The 21,429-nt window shown below is 41.6% G+C and overlaps 1 protein-coding gene across 8 annotated transcripts; it reads right to left on the bottom strand.

Moving 5' to 3' along the window:
- On the bottom strand, positions 798 to 6,965 carry SVBP (small vasohibin binding protein). Of its 8 annotated transcripts, none has more exons than XM_018042695.1 (4): positions 6,894 to 6,943; positions 6,305 to 6,452; positions 6,074 to 6,223; positions 798 to 1,222 (listed from the first exon to the last, which is right to left on the bottom strand). In XM_018042695.1, exons 3-4 carry the CDS (start codon positions 6,185 to 6,187, stop codon positions 1,136 to 1,138), a joined length of 201 nt encoding a protein of 66 aa, XP_017898184.1. In that variant the 5' UTR covers positions 6,188 to 6,223; positions 6,305 to 6,452; positions 6,894 to 6,943; the 3' UTR covers positions 798 to 1,135. The 8 variants fall into 8 exon arrangements, with proteins under 8 accessions (XP_017898184.1, XP_017898190.1, XP_017898171.1 ...); XM_018042701.1 differs by lacking the exon at positions 6,894 to 6,943 and adding an exon at positions 6,545 to 6,876; XM_018042682.1 differs by lacking the exon at positions 6,305 to 6,452 and having other exon boundaries at positions 6,894 to 6,965.

Below are 21,429 nucleotides of genomic sequence, written 5' to 3' on the forward strand. Positions count from 1 at the left end.
CCTTATGTTTATGATGACAGCTTACTCCAAGCCTCCATTCCTCCAAAACATAATATTGAAAAATTTGCGTTCAATCCAAATTCAGTAGGACACTATAGAATCTAATTACTACTTCTGAGGATAATCTGTGTAAAGGTTATCCTTAACTACGACTTAGGCTCTCAGAACACATTCTCCATAGGGACAGCAAGTTCCTTAACATCACGGTTTATTGCCAAAATAAGCATAGGAATGGGAACAGAATTCTCAGTGACTTCAGAGTGGCGGGGAAACAGAGGAGGTGGGAATTGCTAGAGATGTTCCCAGAACCACTAGGGAAAATACAGGTATGTCTAGCGCAGAGAGTAACAGAGGAGGCAATGTTGGCTGTTGTGCCCTCTAAGTAATCAGCCTCATTTCCAAGCTTATTCTGCTTCTACACCCAATAAAATACAAAATGAAAAACCAAAAGCACTTCGCTCCCCTCCTCCCCTTGTTGGTACAAGCCTCCTGCTAGCTCTCCACATTCATAGAGTGACAGGAATCTTAGTTTCAAGGCTCTGAGTAGTGGCTCATCTGGGAGTAAAAGTCATATATTTACACCTGTATAGCTAAAGACTTAGGATCTATAGGGTCTGCAGAGCCTTAGCCTCAGGAAGAATGAATCTGGAAACAGTCATGTTCTTTCTGTCCTCTCACCTCTGCTCCCTTCCTGAAGGAAAAAGGCTCCCCTCTGCTCATGGCAAATTTTCCTACTTATTACATTCATTTTGACTCCACTTTCTTATGACTAGGCACCCCTAAAGTATAAGCAAACAAACATTTTATTAGTATTTTATTTGTATTTTTGGAGAAGGTTTACAGTTTCAGAAGAAACACTATTTTTTTCAAACAATAGAAAAAGTTTAAAAAAAAAAAGTATTGTCTTGGAAGAATAGAAGAAGTCTCTTCAGCAAGTAATGGGCCAATTCAGATTGGAGGAACTAGTGAAGCAAGTTACATACAGGAAGTTCTGATTTACCCAGTTTCAGGAATAATACAAATCTCTTCTTGTCTAGCTGTGTAAGGCGCCAAATGGGCCATCTCAGCTTCAAACTGGTAACACGTTCATAAACAAAGCTTCCAGGGTCCCAGCTAGTGTGAACGCAGGGGTGGTTCACTCTCCGGGAGGCTGCATCTGTTTACAGAATTCATCAAACTGCTGCTGCTCCAGCTCTGTCATGACTCTGTTGAGGGCATAGATCTGAATGGGAGGAAAAGATATGTTAACAATGGAGGCAGCTGCCCAACCTGTCTTCAGACACCACAGGCTGTGTCATGTGAAAATGCCAGAACTGCATCAGTAATGCAGGGGCAGTGATAAAGCAACCGGAGAGGCAAACCGTAGCTCCACTGGGGAATCAGGAAAGAAGCAGTGAGGCAGGTGCTTGACCTGGTCTTGAAAGGACTGGTAGGGGATTTCCCTGGGGGTCCAGTGGTTAAGAATCCACCTTCCAATGCAGGGGATGTGGTTCAATCCCTGGTTGGAAAGTTAAGATCCCACATGCGGGGCAACTAAGCCCATACACCGCAACTACTGAGCCTGTTCACTCCAGAGCCCATGCTCCACAACAAGAGAAGTCACACAGCACTAGAGAAAAGCCTGCATACCTCAACGAAGAGCCCGCAAAGCCAAAATAAAAAGGGTTGGTGGGATTTCCCTATAGCTCAGACGGTAAAGAATCTGCCTGCCATGCAGGAGACCTGGGTTTGATCCCTGGGTCAGGAAGATCCCTTGGAGAAGGAAAAGGCAACCCACTCCAGTATTATTGCCTGGAGAATCCCCATGAACAAAGGAACCTGGTGGGCTACAGTCCATGGGGTTGCAAAGAGTCAAGACACGACTAAAGACTAACACACACAGGATTTAAACAGGTAGAGACAGGGGAAAGAACCTAAGTGATGGAACAATGGATTTTATGATTAAATACTGTAAAAGCACAGCATTAGTTCTAGAAACTTCAAGTATGCTAAATACGAAAGGTTGGGGAGCTGGAGAAAGAAAGAAAGGTATGTTAGACTCTTAAATGTCATACCAAATAATCTGGACTTTATCTGACCAACTCTGGAGAGATAAGTGTGCAGGGAAGAAACCTGATTGTATCTGTGCTTTGAGAAAGAAAACTGAAGACCATGTGAAGGACACAGTCAGGGAGGAGAGGTCACAGGCACTTAGGAGACATCTGTTACGACAGTCCAGGCAGGAGGGAGTAGGAACGCGCCCCAGGGCAGGCAGCGGAGGGAGGAGAAAACTGCAAGAGCCATTCCAAGGTGAAAGGCAGGGCATCTACCTTACTGCTTCACCTCCCAGTAATTCATCAGTCCACCAAAGAACCAGAGGCAACATAAAACCTCCAAATTTGTATAGAAGAAGAAAAGGGCCATGTTTGTGTGTAGGGGATAAAATGTGAATAATCAAAAAGAAGGGAAAAAACCCTGACAAGTGAGACAAAAAATATAAAATAAGAGTAGAAATTAATGGAAAGGCAAACAAATGTACAAGAGAGAGGATCACTGAAACTGTAAGGTGGTTCTTTGAAAATTCTAAAGAAAACTGCACACCTCTGAGACTTGTTGACATAAAAGGGAGGCTCCACGAATATCATCAGAATTAAAAAGAAGTCATAATTATTGATACATGTGTGTTAGTTGCTCAGTTGTATCCAACTCTTTGCAACCCTATGAACTGTAGCCTGCCAGGTTCCTTTGACCATGGAACTCTCCAGACAAGAATACTGGAATGAGTAGCTATTCCCTTCTCCAGGGGATCCTCCCGACTCAGGGATCAAAGCTGGGTCTCCTGCACTGCAGGAAGATTCTTCACACCCAGGGAAGCCAGAGTAGAAATTAAAATTTATGAACTTTGTGTCAATAAGTTTGAAAAGTTAAATGATACAAATTCCGAGGAAGAGTAAAATGATCAAAACTGACTAAACAGAAAGCTTGAATAATCCTACAATCTTTTTCCCCCCAATTTTTAAAAATTGTGGTAAGATTCTATAACCTTCAAGGAAAACAGAACTCCACACAATGATGAAAACACTTTCAAACAACTGAAATGATTCTCAAAATGTATGGTTAAAATGGTCATGTTTTATGTATGTTTAACAAACACAAATAAGTAAATTTGAATGGCTAAAAAAAATGCTCAGTGAACAGGGCCAGTCATGGAATATGGTAGCATACATAAAGTTTAGCAACATGCAAACTAGATGATACACTGTTATGCTATACAGTATCATTTACAGAACAGCATAAGCTAAGGACTGAGGGTACAGGTACTGCTCGTGGGAAGGCTGGAGACACGGCCAGAGTGAGGCCTGCTCATGTACGGTCATGTTCTATTTCTGTAGTTGGGTGGTAGGGTGTTTGTTTTATTCACCTTCTTTAAGAGTACAAATACATTTTATATATATTATTTATATGTATTATATATATTATTATGCATTAAGTGTATATTTACACTAAGCAGAGAAAGAAGACTTAAAATGGGTCAAGGGTCCAAGCCAAGGAATGAAAGACTTTCAAGAAAGAAAGGGTCATCAAAAGTTCCAAATGTTGCTTCAATCCAAATGGGCCTCTGAGTCCATTCTCCCCGCTCATCTCGCCTCTTGGAATGTGGCCTCTGAGTCCATTCTCCCCGCTCACCTCACCTCCTGTAATGTGGCATCGATGCAAAACTGAATGGAAACTGTTTCTGCCTCCCTACATGGGCTCCTGTTACATTCTTATCTTAGGAGGCTGCATTCCAGGCCACACAGATGGACGAGCAGCTGTGGGGCAAAGCTGGAAGCAGGGAAGAATGTCAAGAGACCTGTTTAGATGGCAGCCCTGCCCCTCAGTCCATCACCACCTAGGGATTCTGGTCACCATACTTCACTTTAAATGATGATAATGCCTCCTACCTCACAAGGTCACGTATGTTATATCGCCCATCTTTATTCCAGGATGGATTTACAAAGGGCAAAGTGGGAGCAACAGTAATACACACCAGTTTGAAGATGACATGTGGTCAGGCATGTGCCTGGCACATCTGAGGAGCTCGACAAGTGCCAGCTGCTACAACAGTGCAAGTCCAATATGACAGCTTAGCAAGTCAGCACAATTCAGCTTAGACTGAGCACAATAAAAGCAGAGACTCGTGGAAACCATCATTGCCATTTTCGAGTGCCTTTTCTGGGGCAGGCACTGCACTACGTGCTTCAGATACAGTATTTCTGCTCACAACAAACTCATGTGACTGATGTCATCATCCTCATTTTACCAAGGAGGAACTGAAGAACCAAGGTTCAGAGAGGTTAGGTATCTTGCCCAAGTTGACCTGGGAAGAACTGGAACTTATGGAGGAGCTGGGATTTGAGGTCAGACAAGTAAGTGTAACCCATGAAACCTCACCAGCAGGGTGTCAATGAGTGCATGAACAATGTCCTCAATAACATCTACCGCTGCAGTGTGCACAAAGGACAGTTTCCTAGGGCTATTTCTTATAGCGGTTCTCCAACTTTCACCGAAGGGCAATGCAGTAAAATCATCTGGGGGCCTGGGTCCAGGTGGGGATGTGGAGGTGAAGTAAAGTGGGAACAATCTGCTGGAAGCCAGGTCCACAGCTCTCAGTCTGACTTAATCCAAAGGCAGATTTCAGCTTATAGATTAACTTCAAACACACTATTAAATTTACTCATCATGATGGCCTTCTCACTGAATGCAAGCTCCACAAAGGCAGGGACTCCTCCATGCCCGCAACAGTGCCTAGCATGCAGTCGCAGTTCAATATTGTTAGTGACTGGATCAGATCAACAAAAATTTAAGGTCTGACACTATTAAGCACTGAAAAAGAAATGAGGGATGAGAACCCTCTTACTCTGCTAATATGGGTACAAATTTGTATAATTTCTTTGAAAACAATTCGGCAACATCTAATAAATTTGAAAATGCACCCCATAATTCTATTTGTAGTTATATTGGCCCTATAGGAATTCCAGGAGACATCTAAAGGGTTTTTACTACAGCACTGTTTGTAACAGCAAAAAAAAACCCTATAAATCATTTAAACATTCATCACTGGAAGACAGGGCAAATATACTAAGTGGATTCACAAAGTAGATTACTATAAACAGTGATGAGGAATAAACTAGATTCTTATATTAACATGAATAATTCTAAAAAATGTAATACAAAATAGAACATATGCAGTTAGTTTAATATAAGATCTTAAAACAAAAAATTTTATATTGTTCAAGGATATCTACTAATATACTTGAGTGTAAAAGTATTTAAAAAATCATGGTTGTCCATAAAGAGGGGAAAAATGGCATAAGACAGGAAATGGAGAGAGGGGATTTCAAATTTACAGGTAATTTTTATTTATCTTAAAAAAGACTACATGCAAATATGACAAAACGTTAAACACTGCCAATCTGGGGTGCTGAGTACCCAGGTGTTTGTTATAATATTCTGTTTTTCTGTATTTTGAAATTTCAAAAAAAAAGAAAAGAAAAGAGAAAGAGGGAAAAGACTCTTTTCCTGATATTAAATACTAAAGCTTTTTCCTGATATTAAATACTAAAGTAAAATATTCATGTAAACAGTCAAATAAACTTTTAAGGGCAGGCTGAACAAAGGAACACAGTGGTGGGTGCAGAGCTTGGGCCTCTACTTCTGAATTAGGAGCAGCTACTCTCCAGGCCAAATCCAGGACATCTGCGCTAGGGTGTCTGACACTTGTTCTTGGACTCCCTTACAGGACCCTCCCTCACAGAGCCCTTCTCCTTCTCCTTTCTTCCTTCCCTCAGGACCCTACCACAAAAGCTCTGCACCGGGGTCATCAGGAGACCACCTGGGACTGGTTGGGGTGGGGGGTGGGGTTCCTGACACTTGGCATGTGACTCTGGCCTGCCACCTCACCTTCTGGTCCTCAGTGATCTCCTCTGGACACCTAGGAGAACCCTGTTTTTGGCTGGAGGCAGGCGGGGCTCTCCTATATCATTCTCCACTCTCCCCTATTCCAGCAGCACCTCCAGCAAACTGCAGGTACAAGGGCCCTCCTCGCTCTCACCTCTGCTCTCTGTCTCTGCTTCAGCTCCTGCTGGGCTGATTTCTGCTTGGCCTTCTCGATTCTGCTGACAGGCTCTTTAACTTTGGGCTTTTCTTTACGTGCAGGTGGATCCATGACTTGATTTCCGTATACTTCTTAGTCAGCTCTAACCTGGATGGTACACAGGAAGGCTGATCTAAAAACAAAGAACGAACGAACGAACGAACGAACTTCCAGAAACTTAGGCCCTACCTCAGCTCCTTCCTTTGGCAGGTGAGGCAGAGGGGCCCGGAGAAAAGGGCGCTGCATTGGCGGAATAAGACCTGAGTCCTACTGCCACCACCTCACTGAGGGTCTCTAGGCGAATCTCATCCCCACTCCGAGCCTTAGTTTTCCCCATCTGCACAAGAGAACAACGGTCCATTCCCTGGCCCCTCCCACCAGCTGCGGTATGAGCACCAAACGCGAAGAGCCCAGTGAACGGTTTCCTACACTGTCGCGGGCTGCATCCAGCGTGGCACTGCAGGACACCGCGGCCGAGGGACCGGCCAGCCGAAGTCTCGAAGCGGCGCGGCGGGGAGCCCGAGCATCACGCGGCCGCCAACCTCGGGACCCCACCTCTGTCCTCCCAGACGGTAACAGCCACCGCCCCGCCCCGCCCGGGGCCCAAGCCCGGCCCCAGGGGAGCTCTCCTCCCGCCGCCACCGCCCTCTCCCGGTACAAAATGGCGGCGGGAGGCGGGCGGCGCTCGGGACTCGGCGCCTTTCCTCCCCGGCCTCAGGACTCCGGCCCCGCCGCGGCGCAGACAAGGCCCCACGCGTGGACCCTCACCTTCCCCTACCTCCTGGCCTAGCTTAGACCGCCGCGCCTCGGGTGGGGCGGGGCCTGGGGGCGGGGCAACGAACCGAAGGGCGGGCCGGCGGCCCTAGGCCCCGCCCACAGGCCAGCTTGCGCGGGCGCAGAAAGCTCAGGAGTTGGAGTTGGAGCTGGGGCTGGGGCGGGTGGGTACGTGTAGCTGAAACTTTTCCTGGGGGATTTTTCCTGGGACAGCTACTAGGCTTTGAAGGGAGAGATCTGAAACCTGGGGCTGGAATTGTAACTCGCTGAGGGATGGTGATTGCTGTCTTCTGGATTCGGAAACTTGTTAGGAAGATCAAGTGAGACCACGTTTACTAGGATGCTTTGAAGAAAGGAAATCCTGACAGCAGTCTAAGTAGCCAATATAAACGAGAAACGCTCAAGTTCACTGACAATCGATAATTTTAGTTACTTTTTTAAAAATTACATTTTTATAACTATATACAGTAATTTTGGGTTTCGATGGTGGCTCAGCAGTAAAGAATCGGCCTGCAATGCGGGAGTTGCAGGTTCCATCTCTGGGTCAGGGAGATCCCCTGGAGAAGGAAATGGCAATCCACTCCAGTATTCTTGCCTGGGAAATCTCAGGCATGTCCACTCCTGTTGTTCCTTCAAGGACTAGGCAAGAATCGAAACAAAAGGGGGATTCTAAGCAGCAGTGAAAGTATAGCCTGATGGACACTCATACACTTTCAATCAAAATGTAAATTATCACAACCTTTTGAGAAGCCAGTTTATCACTGCACAGCAAAAGCCTTGATAATGAGCATAACCCCTCAAAAGGACAAATAATGCTCGATTCTGTTTTTGTGAGATATCTAAAGTAGTCAAATTCTTAAAAAAGTAGAATGGTGATTGCCACAGACTGGGGTGGGGAAAAGGGAAGCTGTTCGACGGGTATAGAATTTCAGTTTTGCAAGATGAAAAAGTACTAGAGATCAGCTGCACAACAGAGTGTAAATAGCTAATACCACAGCACTGCACACTTAAAAAATAGTTAAATGATAAACCCACCTAAGGAGGTAAAGACCTGCCCTTGGAAAATTATAGAACACTGATGAAAGAAATTGAAGACACAAACAAATGGAAAGATGAACCATGTTCATGGACTGGAAGGATTACTGTTATGAAAATGACCATACTGTCAAAGGCAATCTAGATCCAGTGCAACCCCTATCACAACACCAAGAGCATTTTCCACAGAACTAGAACAAGTAATTTTAAAATTTGCATGGATACAAAAAAGAGCCTGAATAGTGAAAACAATATTGAGAAAGGAGAACAGACCTGGAGGAATCATGCTCTCTGACTTTAGACTACACTACAAAGCTGCAGTAATCAAAATAGTATGGTATAGGCACACAAGTACACACATGGATCAATGGAACAGTATACAGAGCCCAGAAATAAACCCATGCACTTATGGTCAATTAATCTATGACAAAGGAGGTAAGAATATACAATGGAGGAAGGACAGTGTCTTCAAAAATTTATGCTGGGAATACTGGACAGCTACATGTAAAACAATGAAATTAGAATGCTCCCTAACGCTATATATAAAAATAAACTGGATTAAATGCCTAAATATAAGACCCAAATCCTTAAAACTCCTAGAAGAAAACATGAGCATAACAAGTTTGACATAAATTGTAACAACTTTTTTGATCTATCTCCTACAGCAAAGGAAATAAAAGTAACACACAAGTGGAAAGTTATTAAAATATTTTGCATAGCAAAGGAAACCATCAACAAAATCAAAAGACATAGAAAATATTTGCAAATGACATGTTCAATAAAGGGTTAATATAAAAATATATAAACAGTTCATGTACTCAATATCAAAAAACCAAACAATCCAGTTGAAAAATGGGCAGAAAACCTGAATAGACATTTTTCCAAAGAAGATACACAGATGACCAACAGGCGCATGAAAAGATGCTCAACATCGTTAATCATTAGTTCAGTTCAATTCAGTTGCTCAGTCATTTCCGACTCTTTGAGACTCCACGGACTGTAGCACTCCAGGCTTCCCTGTCCATGACCAACTCCCAGAGTTTGCTCAAACTCATGTCCGTTGAGTAGGTGATGTCATCCAACCATCTCATCCTCTGTTGTCCTCTTCTCCTCCTGCCTTCAATCTTTCCCAGCATCAGGGTCTTTTCAAATGAGTCAGTTCTTTGCATCAGATGGCCAAAGTATTGAGGTTCAGCTTCAGCATCAGTCCTTCCAATGAATATTCAGGACTGATTTTCTTTAGGATGGACTGGTTGGATCTCCTTGCAGTCCAAGGGACTCTCAACAGTCTTCAACACCACAGTTCAAAAGCATCAATCCTTCAGCGCTCAGCTTTCTTTATAGTCCAACTCTCCCATCCATACATGACTACTGGAAAAACCATAGCTTTGACTAGACGGACCTTTGTTGGCAAAGTAATGTCTCTGCTTTTTACTTTGCTGCCTAGGTGGGTCATAGCTTTTCTTCCAAGGAGTACGTGTCTTTTAATTTTATGGCTGCAGTCACCATCTGCAGTGATTTTGGAGCCCCCCAAAATAAAGTCTGTCACTGTTTCTATTGTTTCCCCACCTATTTGCCATGAAGTAATGGGACCAGATGCCATGATCTTAGTTTTCTGAATGTTGAGTTTTAAGCCAGCTTTTTCACTCTCCTCTTTAATTTTCATCAAGTGCAAATTAAAATGGCAATGAGATAACATCTCTAACATCTGTCAGAATGCCTATCATCAAAAAGACACAAATATTATTGAGGATGTACAGAAAAAGGAACCCTTGTACACTGTTTGTGGAAATGTAATTTGGTGCAACCACTGTGGAAAACAATATGGAAGTTTCTCAAAAAACTAAAAATAAAACTACCACCTGACCCAGCAATTCCACTCCTGGATATACATATTCAAAGAAAATGAAAACACTAATTAAAAAAGATACATGCACCTCAAAGTTCAGTGTCATTGTCTACAATTGCCAGTTTGGATTTGGACACAACCTAAGTGTTCATCAACAGATGAACGGATGTAGAATGGATATAGAAGGTGTGGTACATATATACAGCGGAATACTACTCAATCCAAAAAAAAAAAAAGAATGAAAATTTGCCATTTGCAACAACATGGATGGACTTGGAGGATATTATGCTGAGATAAGTGAGACAGAAAAAGACAAATACTGTATGATATCACTCATATGTGGGATCTAAAAAATAAAATAGTGTAGTAACCATAACAAAAAAGGATCAAACTCACAAGTATTGCAAACAAACTAGTGGTAATCAGTGGGAAGATGGAGAGGGGGCAAGAAGAGGTAAGGGATTAAGAGGTACAAATTATAAATAAGCTACATGGATATATTGTACAACACAGGGAATATAGCTAGTATGTTGTAGAAATTATAAGTGGAATATAACCTTTAAACATTGTGAATCACTATATTTTTTCACCTGTAACATGTAATATTCTATATAAACTATACTTCAATTTAAAATTTTTAAAAAAGATTTAAAAAATATGGTAAGTTTTATGTGGGTGTTTTAAATCACAACAAAAAAAAATAAGCACAACATTTGACTCAACAACTGCACTTTTAAGTTATCCCAACTAAATAATCAGAGCTATTCATAAGAGTAAAAAACCAAAACAACCAAAATATTTATAAATAGAGATTGATTAAGTAAATCACAGGATAACTAAAATGGGATTCTATGCAGCCATTATAGTGACATAGAAGAATATTTTTAAATGTTTTTAGTATATTAAATATGACAAGTATATTAAATATAAATTTAGTATATTAAATATACAACATAGTCACAATATTTGTTTTATCATTTCATTTTGTGAAAAAGAGGCTGGATAGAAACACAACAAATTGCATATTCAGATTACTTTGAGTGGAGATTATTTTATCTTCTCTGTGTTTTTTTTGTATTTTCCAAATTTTTTTCAATGAACATTTAAACTTCAGCAAGATTTATATTTTTTTACACTTTTATCGCATTGTACAGTTTATAAAATTTGTATAAATCTGGATTAGATTATAGCTGGAGACATGGCAGGGACCTTTGGAAGGCTTTATAAAGCCAATGGAAACAGACTGGATATATAGAGTAATTAAGTAGTGGAAAAGCTAAACTGGAAGGTTGGAGAAACAGTGGACCACTGATAAAAAGTGAAGGTATGATGAGGTGGCTTGGGAAGGAATGAGGAAGAGGATCAATCAGAGGTGTGTGTGTGTGTGTGTGTGTGTGTGTGTGTGTGTGTGAGAGAGAGAGAGAGAGAGAGAGAGAGAGAGAGAGCTAGTTTATACTTACAGATGGCGATAGGCAAGAGGTGTCCACTAAGCACAGGGCTCCAGAGAGTCATAGGTGTGGAGGTACTGGTTTGGGATTCTTCATCAGGAAGGTGAAGGCTGGAGCCAGGAGGGAGTGAAAGTCCCCTCTCTGTTCTTCAACCATGAATTTATAATTTCTCTCTCTCTGTGTCTCTCAACTATCAACAGAGTCTTGGCCAGTCTACCAATTCCCTGGTTGCTTGAGTCAGTGTTTACATGAATATAACTGTAGAATATTTTTACAGTGTATATTGTATTAATATTTCATTCATTTTATTAAGCAACTTTTTTTTTTACCCTGGAGTCAAAAATTGTCTGTTTTTTTTCCTTTGTGTAATTATCTATGCATCTACTAGTAATCATGCCATAAACTTTCCATCAGGATTGTAAAATGTCTTGTAATCTGGTCACAAAAATCCAACATATTTCAACTGTTTTTTTCCCTTGAAGAAAAAAACATTCCTTAGGCTTATCCTTTTCACACTCCAAGCTGTACTCTTGGCTTTGCTGTCCCACTGTAGTCCTGAGACTTCCCCTAACCACGTTTGGGGACTTCCATCTCCTCTTCTTGCCAAATCCCCTGTCTCCTGGATCTTCCTATTTATGGTTTATCCTCTCACTTTGGAGGAGTTTGTTCCCCAGTAATTTCCCCAGGACAGTTTCACGGGAGGTAAATTTTTGAAATCTTGCTTGTCTAAAAATGGCTTTATTTTGCTCTCACACTTGATCGACAGTTTGGCGTGGTACAGATTGGAAATCATTTTCCCTCAGAATTTTAAAGGCATTGATCCATTGTTGTCTAGCTTTTCATGTGGCTAGACTCTGAGAAGGCTTACTACGTGGCATTAGTAGTAAGGAACGCACTTGCCAATGCAGGAGGTGTAAGAGATGGGGGTTTGATCCCTGTGTCGGGAAGATCCCCTGGAGGAAGGCATGGCAACCCACTGCAGTATTCTTGCCTGGAGAATCCCATGGACAGAGGGGCCTGGCAGGCTACAGTCCATGGGGTTGCAAAGAGTCAGACATGACTGAAGCAGCTTTGCACGCATGCCGACTCTTGAGAAGTCTGATTTATTCTGATTTCTGTTTTGTTTGTTCACTTGTTTCTAGAAGCTTTTAGGACACATATTTTCCCTGCTTGATCTTTTGAACCTTTGTGATGATAAGTAATAATAATGTTAGTCTTTTTCATGCATTACAGTGGGTATTCAGTGGCCCCTTTCAATCAGGAAACATACAGTCTTCAATTCCGGGAAATTTTCATTGTGTTAGATTTCCTCGTTTTTCCCATCATTTTTTCTCTTATTTTCTATCTCCTGGCTTTGCTTATTCTAACTCTATAAGAGATTTTTCTGAACTTTACCCTCTAGTTTTTCTGTTGAATTTGCTCATTTTTTTGCTATAAAATTTTAATTCCCTGTGTTTTTCCTGGTTCCCTGGCTTTCTTTTTGGTAGCCTCTTCCTTTTGTGTTGTTGATTCAGGATCTTATTTCGTGCTTCTGAGGGTATCAGTTGTTGTTTTCTGCCATTTCCTCCCGCTTCTTAGACTGCCTCTGTTTATTTTCATCCCTGGCTTTCAAGTTGGCTTCCCTGGTGGCTCAGACAGTAAAGCATCTTCTGCCTACAATGCAGGAGACCCAGGTTCGATCCCTGGGTCTGGAAGATCCCCTGGAGAAGGAAATGGCAACCACTCCAGTATTCTTGCCTGGAAAATCCCATGGACTGAGGAGCCTTGTGGGCTACCGTTGATGGTGTCGAAAAGAGTCAGACATGACTGAGCGGCTAACACTTTCATTGGGTATAAAGCACAGTTCTAAGTATTTTACACGTTTTAACTAATTTAATCTTTACACCCAATGAAGGAGTTACCATTCTTATCCTCAATTTACCAATAAGATACAAACTACTGTGGATAGTTCACCAGGCTCCTCAGTCCTCGGGATTCTCCAGGCAAGAATACTGGAGTGGATTGCCATTTCCTTCTCCAGGGGATCTTCCTGGCCCAAGGATCCAACTCGTATCTCTTTCGTCTCTTGAATCTCCTGCGTTGACAGGCAGGTTCTTTACCATTAGTGCCACCTTGGAAGTCCTATAAAATAAATAAGCTACAGTATATATTGTACAACACAAGGAATATAGCCAATATTTTATAATAACTATAAATGGAGTATAACCTTTTAAAAAAGTGTTTGGTTTATTTACTATTCTGGTGTATGAGGCTGTGGTAAAATTTTTTAAAGTTGATTTTCCTGAAAAAATTACAAAGAAATGTGAAAGATTTTACTAGTAAGGAGAATTCCCTGGCAGTCCAGTGGTTAGGGCTCTGAGCCTTCACTGCTGGGGGCATGGGTGCCATCCCTGGCTGGGAAACTAAGATCCCATATCCTGTGTGGTGAGGCCAGAAAAAGAAATTTACTAGTAGGGAACCTGGGATACAGTAGGTTACGACTCTCACCCAGGTCACACAGCTCAGAAGTGAACCTGAATGTAATCAAACTTCCAGGTTTCCAGTTTAGGAAATCTGAGAAATAGAGAAATACATTAAATGCTACCACAGGAATGTAATTGGCTAAATCCACAATGTGGCCCTTTGTATAAGACAATTTACCAACAATCAAGTGTGTAGGGCAGAGGAATCATTATGGAATAAAGACACTTAAGAAATTTAACCACAAAATACAATGTGTGTTCCTTGTTTGGATCCAAGTTTGAACAAGCCGTTATAAAAAGACATGTTTGACATTATTGAAAGCATATGAACATAGACTGGACACCAAATAATATTAAGGGATTGCTTGTGCTTCTTCCAGCCCAGTGTTTCTCATGATGTACTCTGCATAGAAGCTAAATAAGCAGGGTGACAATATACAGCCTTGACAGACTCCTTTTCCTATTTGGAACCAGTCTGTTGTCCCATGTCCAGTTCTAACTGTTGCTTCCTGACCTGCATACAGATTTCTCAAGAGGCAGGTAGGTGGTCTGGTATTCCCATCTCTTTAAAAATTTTCCACAGTTTATTGTGATCCACACAGTCAAAGGCTTTGGCATAGTCAATGAAGCAGAAATAAATATTTTTCTAGAGCTCTCTTGCTTTTTCGATGATTCAGTGGATGTTGGCAATTTGATCTCTGGTTCCTCTGCCTTTTCAAAAACCAGCTTGTATGCAGAATACATCATGAGAAACGCTGGGCTGGAAGAAGCACAAGCTGGAATCAAGATTGCCAGGAGAAATATCAATGACCTCAGATATGCAGATGACACCACCCTTATGACAGAAAGTGAAGAGGAACTAAAAAGCCTCTTGATGAAAGTGAAAGAAGAGAGTGAAAAAGTTGGCTTAAAGCTCAACATTCAGAAAATGAAGATCATGGCATCTGGTCCCATCACTTCATGGAAAATAGATGGGGAAACAGTGGAAACAGTGTCAGACTTTATTTTGGGGGGCTCCAAAATCACTGCAGATGGTGATTGCAGCCATGAAATTAAAAGACGCTTACTCCTTGGAAGGAAAGTTATGACCAACCTAGATAGCATATTGAAAAGCAGAGACATTACTTTGCCGACTAAGGTCCATCTAGTCAAGGCTATGGTTTCTCCTGTGGTCATGTATGGATGTGAGAGTTGGATTGTGAAGAAAGCTGAGCGCTGAAGAATTGATGCTTTTGAACTGTGGTGTTGGAGAAGACTCTTGAGAGTCCCTTGGACTGCAAGGAGATCCAACCAGTCCATTCTGAAGGAGATCAGCCCTGGGTGTTCTTTGGAAGGAATGATGCTAAAGCTGAAACTCCAGTATTTTGGCCACCTCATGTGAAGAGTTGACTCATTGGAAAGGACTCTGATGCTGGAAGGGATTGGGGGCAGGAGGAGAAGGGGATGACAGAGGATGAGATGGCTGGATGGCATCACCGATTCAATGGACGTGAGTCCGAGTGAACTCCCAGTGTTGGTGATGGACAGGGAGGCCTGGCGTGCTGCGATTCATGGGGTCGCAAAGAGTTGGACACGACTGAGTGACTGAACTGAACTGATTGTCAATTTTGATAGGTATAGTGATGGCATGAAGGGTGTAGTTGTGTGTGTGCGTTAAAAATTACTGAGAACTCCCAAGAGCTTCAGTTTCTGTGGGTTATATTTTTTGAAACTTACCATATTAGAAATTAAAATGGAGATACTTAAATTACAATTATTGCTTCATTTGAAAACAAAAATAATAAACACTTGTTAACATGCACGACATATTTTATGAAAACAATTATTTTCTGAAACAAAAAGTTAGTGAGAAAGATGGACTTGTTTTCTGTTTCTGTAAATCTTTTTATGTGTTGTATCCTCATACAAGCTACTGCATTCAATCGGGAAGTTCACGTGCAATTGACCCTTGAACAACGATGGCTTGAATTGCCCAGGTCCACTTATATGTGGATATTTTTCTTTTTCTTAAAAAAAAATGTTTTTTTAATTGAAGTAGTTGATTTCCAGGGTTGTATTAGTTTCTAGTATATAGCAGAATGATTCAGTTATATATAGAAATATATATTTATTATTCTTTTATATTTTTCCCACTATGATTTATTACAGCATATTGACTCTAGGCCCCTGTGCTATATAGTAAGTCCTTGTTGTCTATCTATTTTATTATAGTGTTTTGCATCTGCTAATTCCAAACTCCTTATTTATTCCTTTCTTACCCCCTTTTCCCTTTGTTAATCATAACTTTGTTCTCTTTGTCTGTGATTCTGTTTCTGTTTTGTAAATAAGTTCATTTGTGTCATATTTCAGATTCCACGTATAAGTAGTATCACATGGCATTTGTCTTTCCCTTTCTGACTCACTTCATCTGGTATGATCATCTATAGGTCCATCCATGTTGCTGCAAGCGGCATCATGTCATTCATTTTAATGGGTGAGTAGTATTCCATTGTGTGTGTGTGTGTGTGTGTGTGTGTTCATCTACTTTATCCATTCATCTGTTGATGGACATTTAGGTTGCTTCTATGTCTTGGCTATTGTAAATAGTGCTGCTTTGAACACTGAGGTGCATATATCTTTTTGAATTACAGTTTTCTCCGGATATGTGCCCAGGAGTGGGATTGCTGGATCATATGGCAACTTTATTTTTCACCTTTTTAAGGAAACTCCAGGCTGTTTTTCATAGTGGCTACACCAATTTACATTCCCACCAACAGTATAGGAGGGTTCTCTGGAAAAGGAACATTTCAATCACCTCTTATAATTGTGGATTTTTTTTTCTTTGATGCTAGAAGAAACTTGACAAGTTACCACTTGTCTTAAAAGTTATTGTCGCATAGAATCTAAAACTATACCAGTGAACTTTTCCTATCTTTCCTCACCTGTTTTTATTGAGATATAATTGTATAAGTTTATAATATTGTATAAGTTTGAGGTGTACAATAGGTTGATTTGACACACTTACAGATTGCAATCTGATTACCATCATAAAGGTAGCTACCACCACCCGCACATCACATGCGATTACCATTTCTCTTTTGTGGTGAGAGCGTTTAAGATCTGCTCTTTTGTTGTTCAATCACTAAGTCGTGTCTGACTCTTTGAGACTCCAAGGAATGTGGCATTCGGGCTTCCCTGACCTTCACTATCTCTCTGAATTTGCTCAAACTCATGTTCATTGAGTCAGTGATGCCATCCAACCATCTCATTCTCTATCGCCCCCTTCTCCTCCTACCCTCAACCTTTCCCAGCATCAGAGTCTTTTCCAGTGAGTTGGCTCTTCGCATCAACTGGCCAAAGTATTGGAGCTGCAGCTTCAGCATCAATCCTTCCGGTGAATATCCAGGGTTCATTTCCTTTAGGATTATCTGGTTTGATCTACTCTTTTAGCAACTTTCAAATATATTATATACCAATGAACTTTTCATACTGTTACAGTAAAACACACTAGCTTATCCTGAATTTTATCTTTTACTCGTGCATGGTTGTCAACACATGTATTAGTCAATTTGAATTTACTGCTTCACTGAATTGTGCAGATCTTTCAAATGTTGACATAGTTCGTATTCATTAATGTCACTAGCAATCTCATCGTGAAAATCTTCTTTTAGTGGGAAACCATTAAGCTCACAGTAGCAGATAAAAGTTTTCCAAACTTCTAATTTCCAACCAAAATATCAAATCTCTTTGGCAACAAATACTGTCAGTTGTTTTCCTTGAAGTGACAAAGTGTCCTTTGTTCCTTTTAGAGAAAACAACTGCCGAGTCCCCAAGTCTGAATAATCATACTTTGTCTGTTGGTTATACTTTTTGGTAGGAATGAAGTTCATGAGTAAAGAGCTAGTTCAGCTCACAAGTCATCATTTATGTGCTTTTCCTGGAGAAAGTCATTGTATCTTGATACATAGCAGAACTGCTTAAGTCTACTTCCATTTTGACACACTGAATATTTAAAAGATATGTGCTCAATGGTAGAGCTTCATTAAAATCAGCAACTTCTACTACAGTTTGGTGCCACTTCCTTGATTATACTAAGATGCTGTCAGTTTTACCCATCATTGCTTTTGCTGGTTCAGGGGAAATGTCAACACTTTGAAAAAGACAAATGATGGCTCAGTGAACATGATCGCACAGGGGTCCCCTGAAAGGATCTCAGGGACTCTCAGAATTAATGGATCCACATTGAGAACTGCTGTCCCAGAGAAACTGTTGCAAATATAAACTGGGTAACACAGGTCAAGAATGTTCATAACAGCGCTATTTGTAAAAGCAAAAGCCCAGAAATAACCCTCACTGTTATCAATGAGGAAATGGGCAGACTGTTGGTATACTCATATTAAATACGATGATCTACCACACACTGGGGCTTCCCAGGTGACGTAGTGGCTAAGGAATCCTCCTGCCATGCAGGAGACGCAAGAGACTTTGGGTCAATCCCTAGGTTGGGAAGATCCCCTGGAGAAACGGCAACCTAGTCCAGTATTCTTGCCTGTAAAATTCCACGAACAGAAGAGCCTGGCAGGTTACAGTCCACGGGGTTGCAAAGAATCAGACATGACTGATCACACACACCCCCCCACACACACCACAGTGTTGGATGAATATATTAAAGCTCTATCAATCAGTAGGGATCGATTTCACTCTCTTAATTTGTACTCCACAAAATCAGAGTGCAAGATAAATTCTTCAGTGCAAGAGTGTATTTAGGTGGTGATCCCAGGAATCAGAAATGGTGAGTGAGAAGAAAAGGAAGACAAACCGATAACATGTGCATTACTGAGTTACTGATGATGGTGGGGATCGTCCTTATTCCTGCTGGGAACTCCCTGAGGAATCGTGTAGAATACAGCTTAGAACTGTTCCTCTGGAGATGTGGGGCTGGACCATTTTCCACTGACTTCCATCCCTGACAGCCCAAGCCCCCTTGACCCCCTGGGGCATTAACTTTCCTGAACTTCTAAGCTACTCACAGGCTGAACAGCTTTCTCAAGTTTGAAAAGACTCCCAGTTCGGTAGGCAAAGAACTGCTATGGCCTCTCTGGAGGGCAAAGAACTGCTATGGCCTGTGAGGTGGAATGCTGGCAGCTTGCCTGCAAGTCTCACTCAGCTACCCTGAAATTGAGTGGGCTGAGGGGACATGGTGTGAGCAACCATAGGTGCTGCTAGACTCAGAAACTAATGTGGAGTGAAAAAAGGAAATCACAGGAACTCATGAACAATGTGCTCCATCTTTGTAAAGTTCAAAAATACATAACAGTATATAATGCATGGGTAAGAATGCAATTATGTATATTATGAACATATAATTATGGATATTCTGGGAGCAAGATAGGCGGGAAAGGGTTTATCACAATTGGGGGACAGTCAGCAGGTTTGTCAGAAAGCACATGTCAGAGTGCAGTTGGAGATAAAAGTAGCGAGTTAAAGAAGGTGGCTAATTGGGTGTCTGCAACCAGTCTTCAATTTAACTCTGAATTGGAAAGTAAAGAGGAGCAAGCTTTTCAGTATGGGTGTGATAGGAGCAAAATGTATCAAAGCAATCAGCACGCCATTAGCTTGAATGGGAGAAGGAGCTGAGGGGCAGAGGTCCTGTTCCTTACCTGGCACCTGGCGGCACTGGGAGGCTTCCCTGCTTTTAGGAACCTTCTCTTTGCTCTGTTCCTTTATCAGGGGCAGACAGGCAGGGCGTGGCTTGTTGGTGCTTAGGAACAGCTGGAAGAGAGTCTGTGTGGCTGAGGGAGCTCTGGCTGAGAGCCTCAGGCCTTAGAATAAAAGACAAACCTTTCCCAGACCCATCTCCGGAGTCCTTCCTGCTGCTCTGCCTGATGCCTGGTCTCCCTGAACGGGCGGAGGGTGTTCCCAGCTTAGAGACTCCAGTGCAGCCAGTGAGGGACAAAGGGCCAATGCCAAAGGTGGTGAGTCCTCCTCCCTCTCCCCTCTCTTCATTCTTTTCAGTTCTGTGACTTTCTCGGGATCCTCAGGTTCGTTGGAGAAACTATCTCCTTTCTCCATATTCACAAGAACATTTTAGAGGATAAAATGGGGAAATGAAGAACACAAAAGGGGGCAAGTGACAAGGGGACCCAACAGGTTTTGTCAAAAGACTCTCCTTTAGGTATTACTTTCATCGGTGTTAAGCATGACAGCTAACACTTGCTTAGCCCTTACTCTTAGCCAGGTCCTGGCTGTGTGCTTTCAGACTGAACATCTGTATATATGCAGGGTCTTCTTAAGCTGCTTTGACTTGTCAGGGGAGCTTTGGTTGCATATTTTTTTCTGATTTAGAAGTTTTTGAAATTAAACTGTTTCAAACTTAAGGGTGAATGATTTCCTGTGGGGGAAAATATTTCCAACATGTGTAATAGAAAAAAAAAATTGTTATTCTATGAAGAATTATATTGCTTAAAGAAACCATTTAAGAGACAAATGTCCAAATAGAAAAATGGACAAAGTATAAAGACAGGTAGCTGACAAAATTCAAATGAGAAAGGAATAATCAAAGAAGTACAAATTAAAATGATACATCATTATTTTTAATAAGATACCATTTTCTTACTTATTAAAATGACAAACGTGGATGGACCTGGAGATTGTCATGCTGAGTGAAGTTAAGTCAAACAGAGAAAGGCAAACATCACATGATATTGCTTACATGTGGAATCTTTAAAAAATGGGAGGCACAAATAAATTTATTTACAAAATAGGAATAGAGTCACAGAGGTAGAAAACAAACTTACAGTTACCAGAGAGTAAGGATGGGGGAGAGGTAGACTGGAATTGATACATACACACTGTGCGTGTGCGCTCATTCACTCCCGTCGTGGCCGACTCTTTGTGACCTCATGGACTATAGTCCGCCAGGCTCCTCTGTCCATGGGATTCTCTAGGCAAGGACACTGGAGTAGGTTACCATTTCCTTCTCCAGGAGATCTTCCCAACCCAGGGAACAAACCTGGGTCTCCTGCATTGCAGGTAGATTCTTGACTGTCTGAGCCATCAGGAAGGCCATATACACACTGCTGCTGCTAAGTCGCTTCAGTCGTGTCTGACTCTGTGCAACCCCATAGACGGCAGCCCACCAGGCTCCCCCGTCCCTGGGATTCTCCAGGCAAGCACACTGGAGTGGGTTGCCGTTTCCTTCTCCAATATATGAAGGTGAAAAGAGAAAGTGAAGTCGCTCAGTCGTGTCTGACCCTTCGCAACTCCATGGATTGCAGCCTACCAGGCTCCTCCGTCCATGGGATTTTCCAGGCAAGAGTGCTGGAGTGGGATGCCATTGCCGTCTCCAATATACACACTACAGTATATAAAACAGACAACTAATAAGGACCTATTGTATAACAGGGAGCTCTACTCAATATTCTATAATGGCCTATAGGGGAAAAGAATCTTAGAGAGTGGACATATGTATATGTACACCTGACTCACTGCTGTATACCTGAAATGGCACAACATTATAAATGAGCTATACGCCAATAACATTTTTTTTAAAGACTAGGGGAGATAGTAAGAAGAGAGGACTTTTAGTTCCTTAAAGTAGGATGGATACAAGAAAAAATTAAAATCACATGTATAGCAATGAAAAAAATACTCTTTTACATATAGCAATTTGGGGACCTGGTGTCCTACAGGTGACTTGCAGCAAAGGTAACATCTAGACAGCTGATGATGGAAATTCTTCCTCACCATCTGTTCACCCTTTTATTT

Source organism: Capra hircus, chromosome 3, assembly GCF_001704415.2.
Source record: "Capra hircus breed San Clemente chromosome 3, ASM170441v1, whole genome shotgun sequence".
In the NCBI taxonomy this organism is placed as follows: Eukaryota; Metazoa; Chordata; class Mammalia; order Artiodactyla; family Bovidae; genus Capra; species Capra hircus.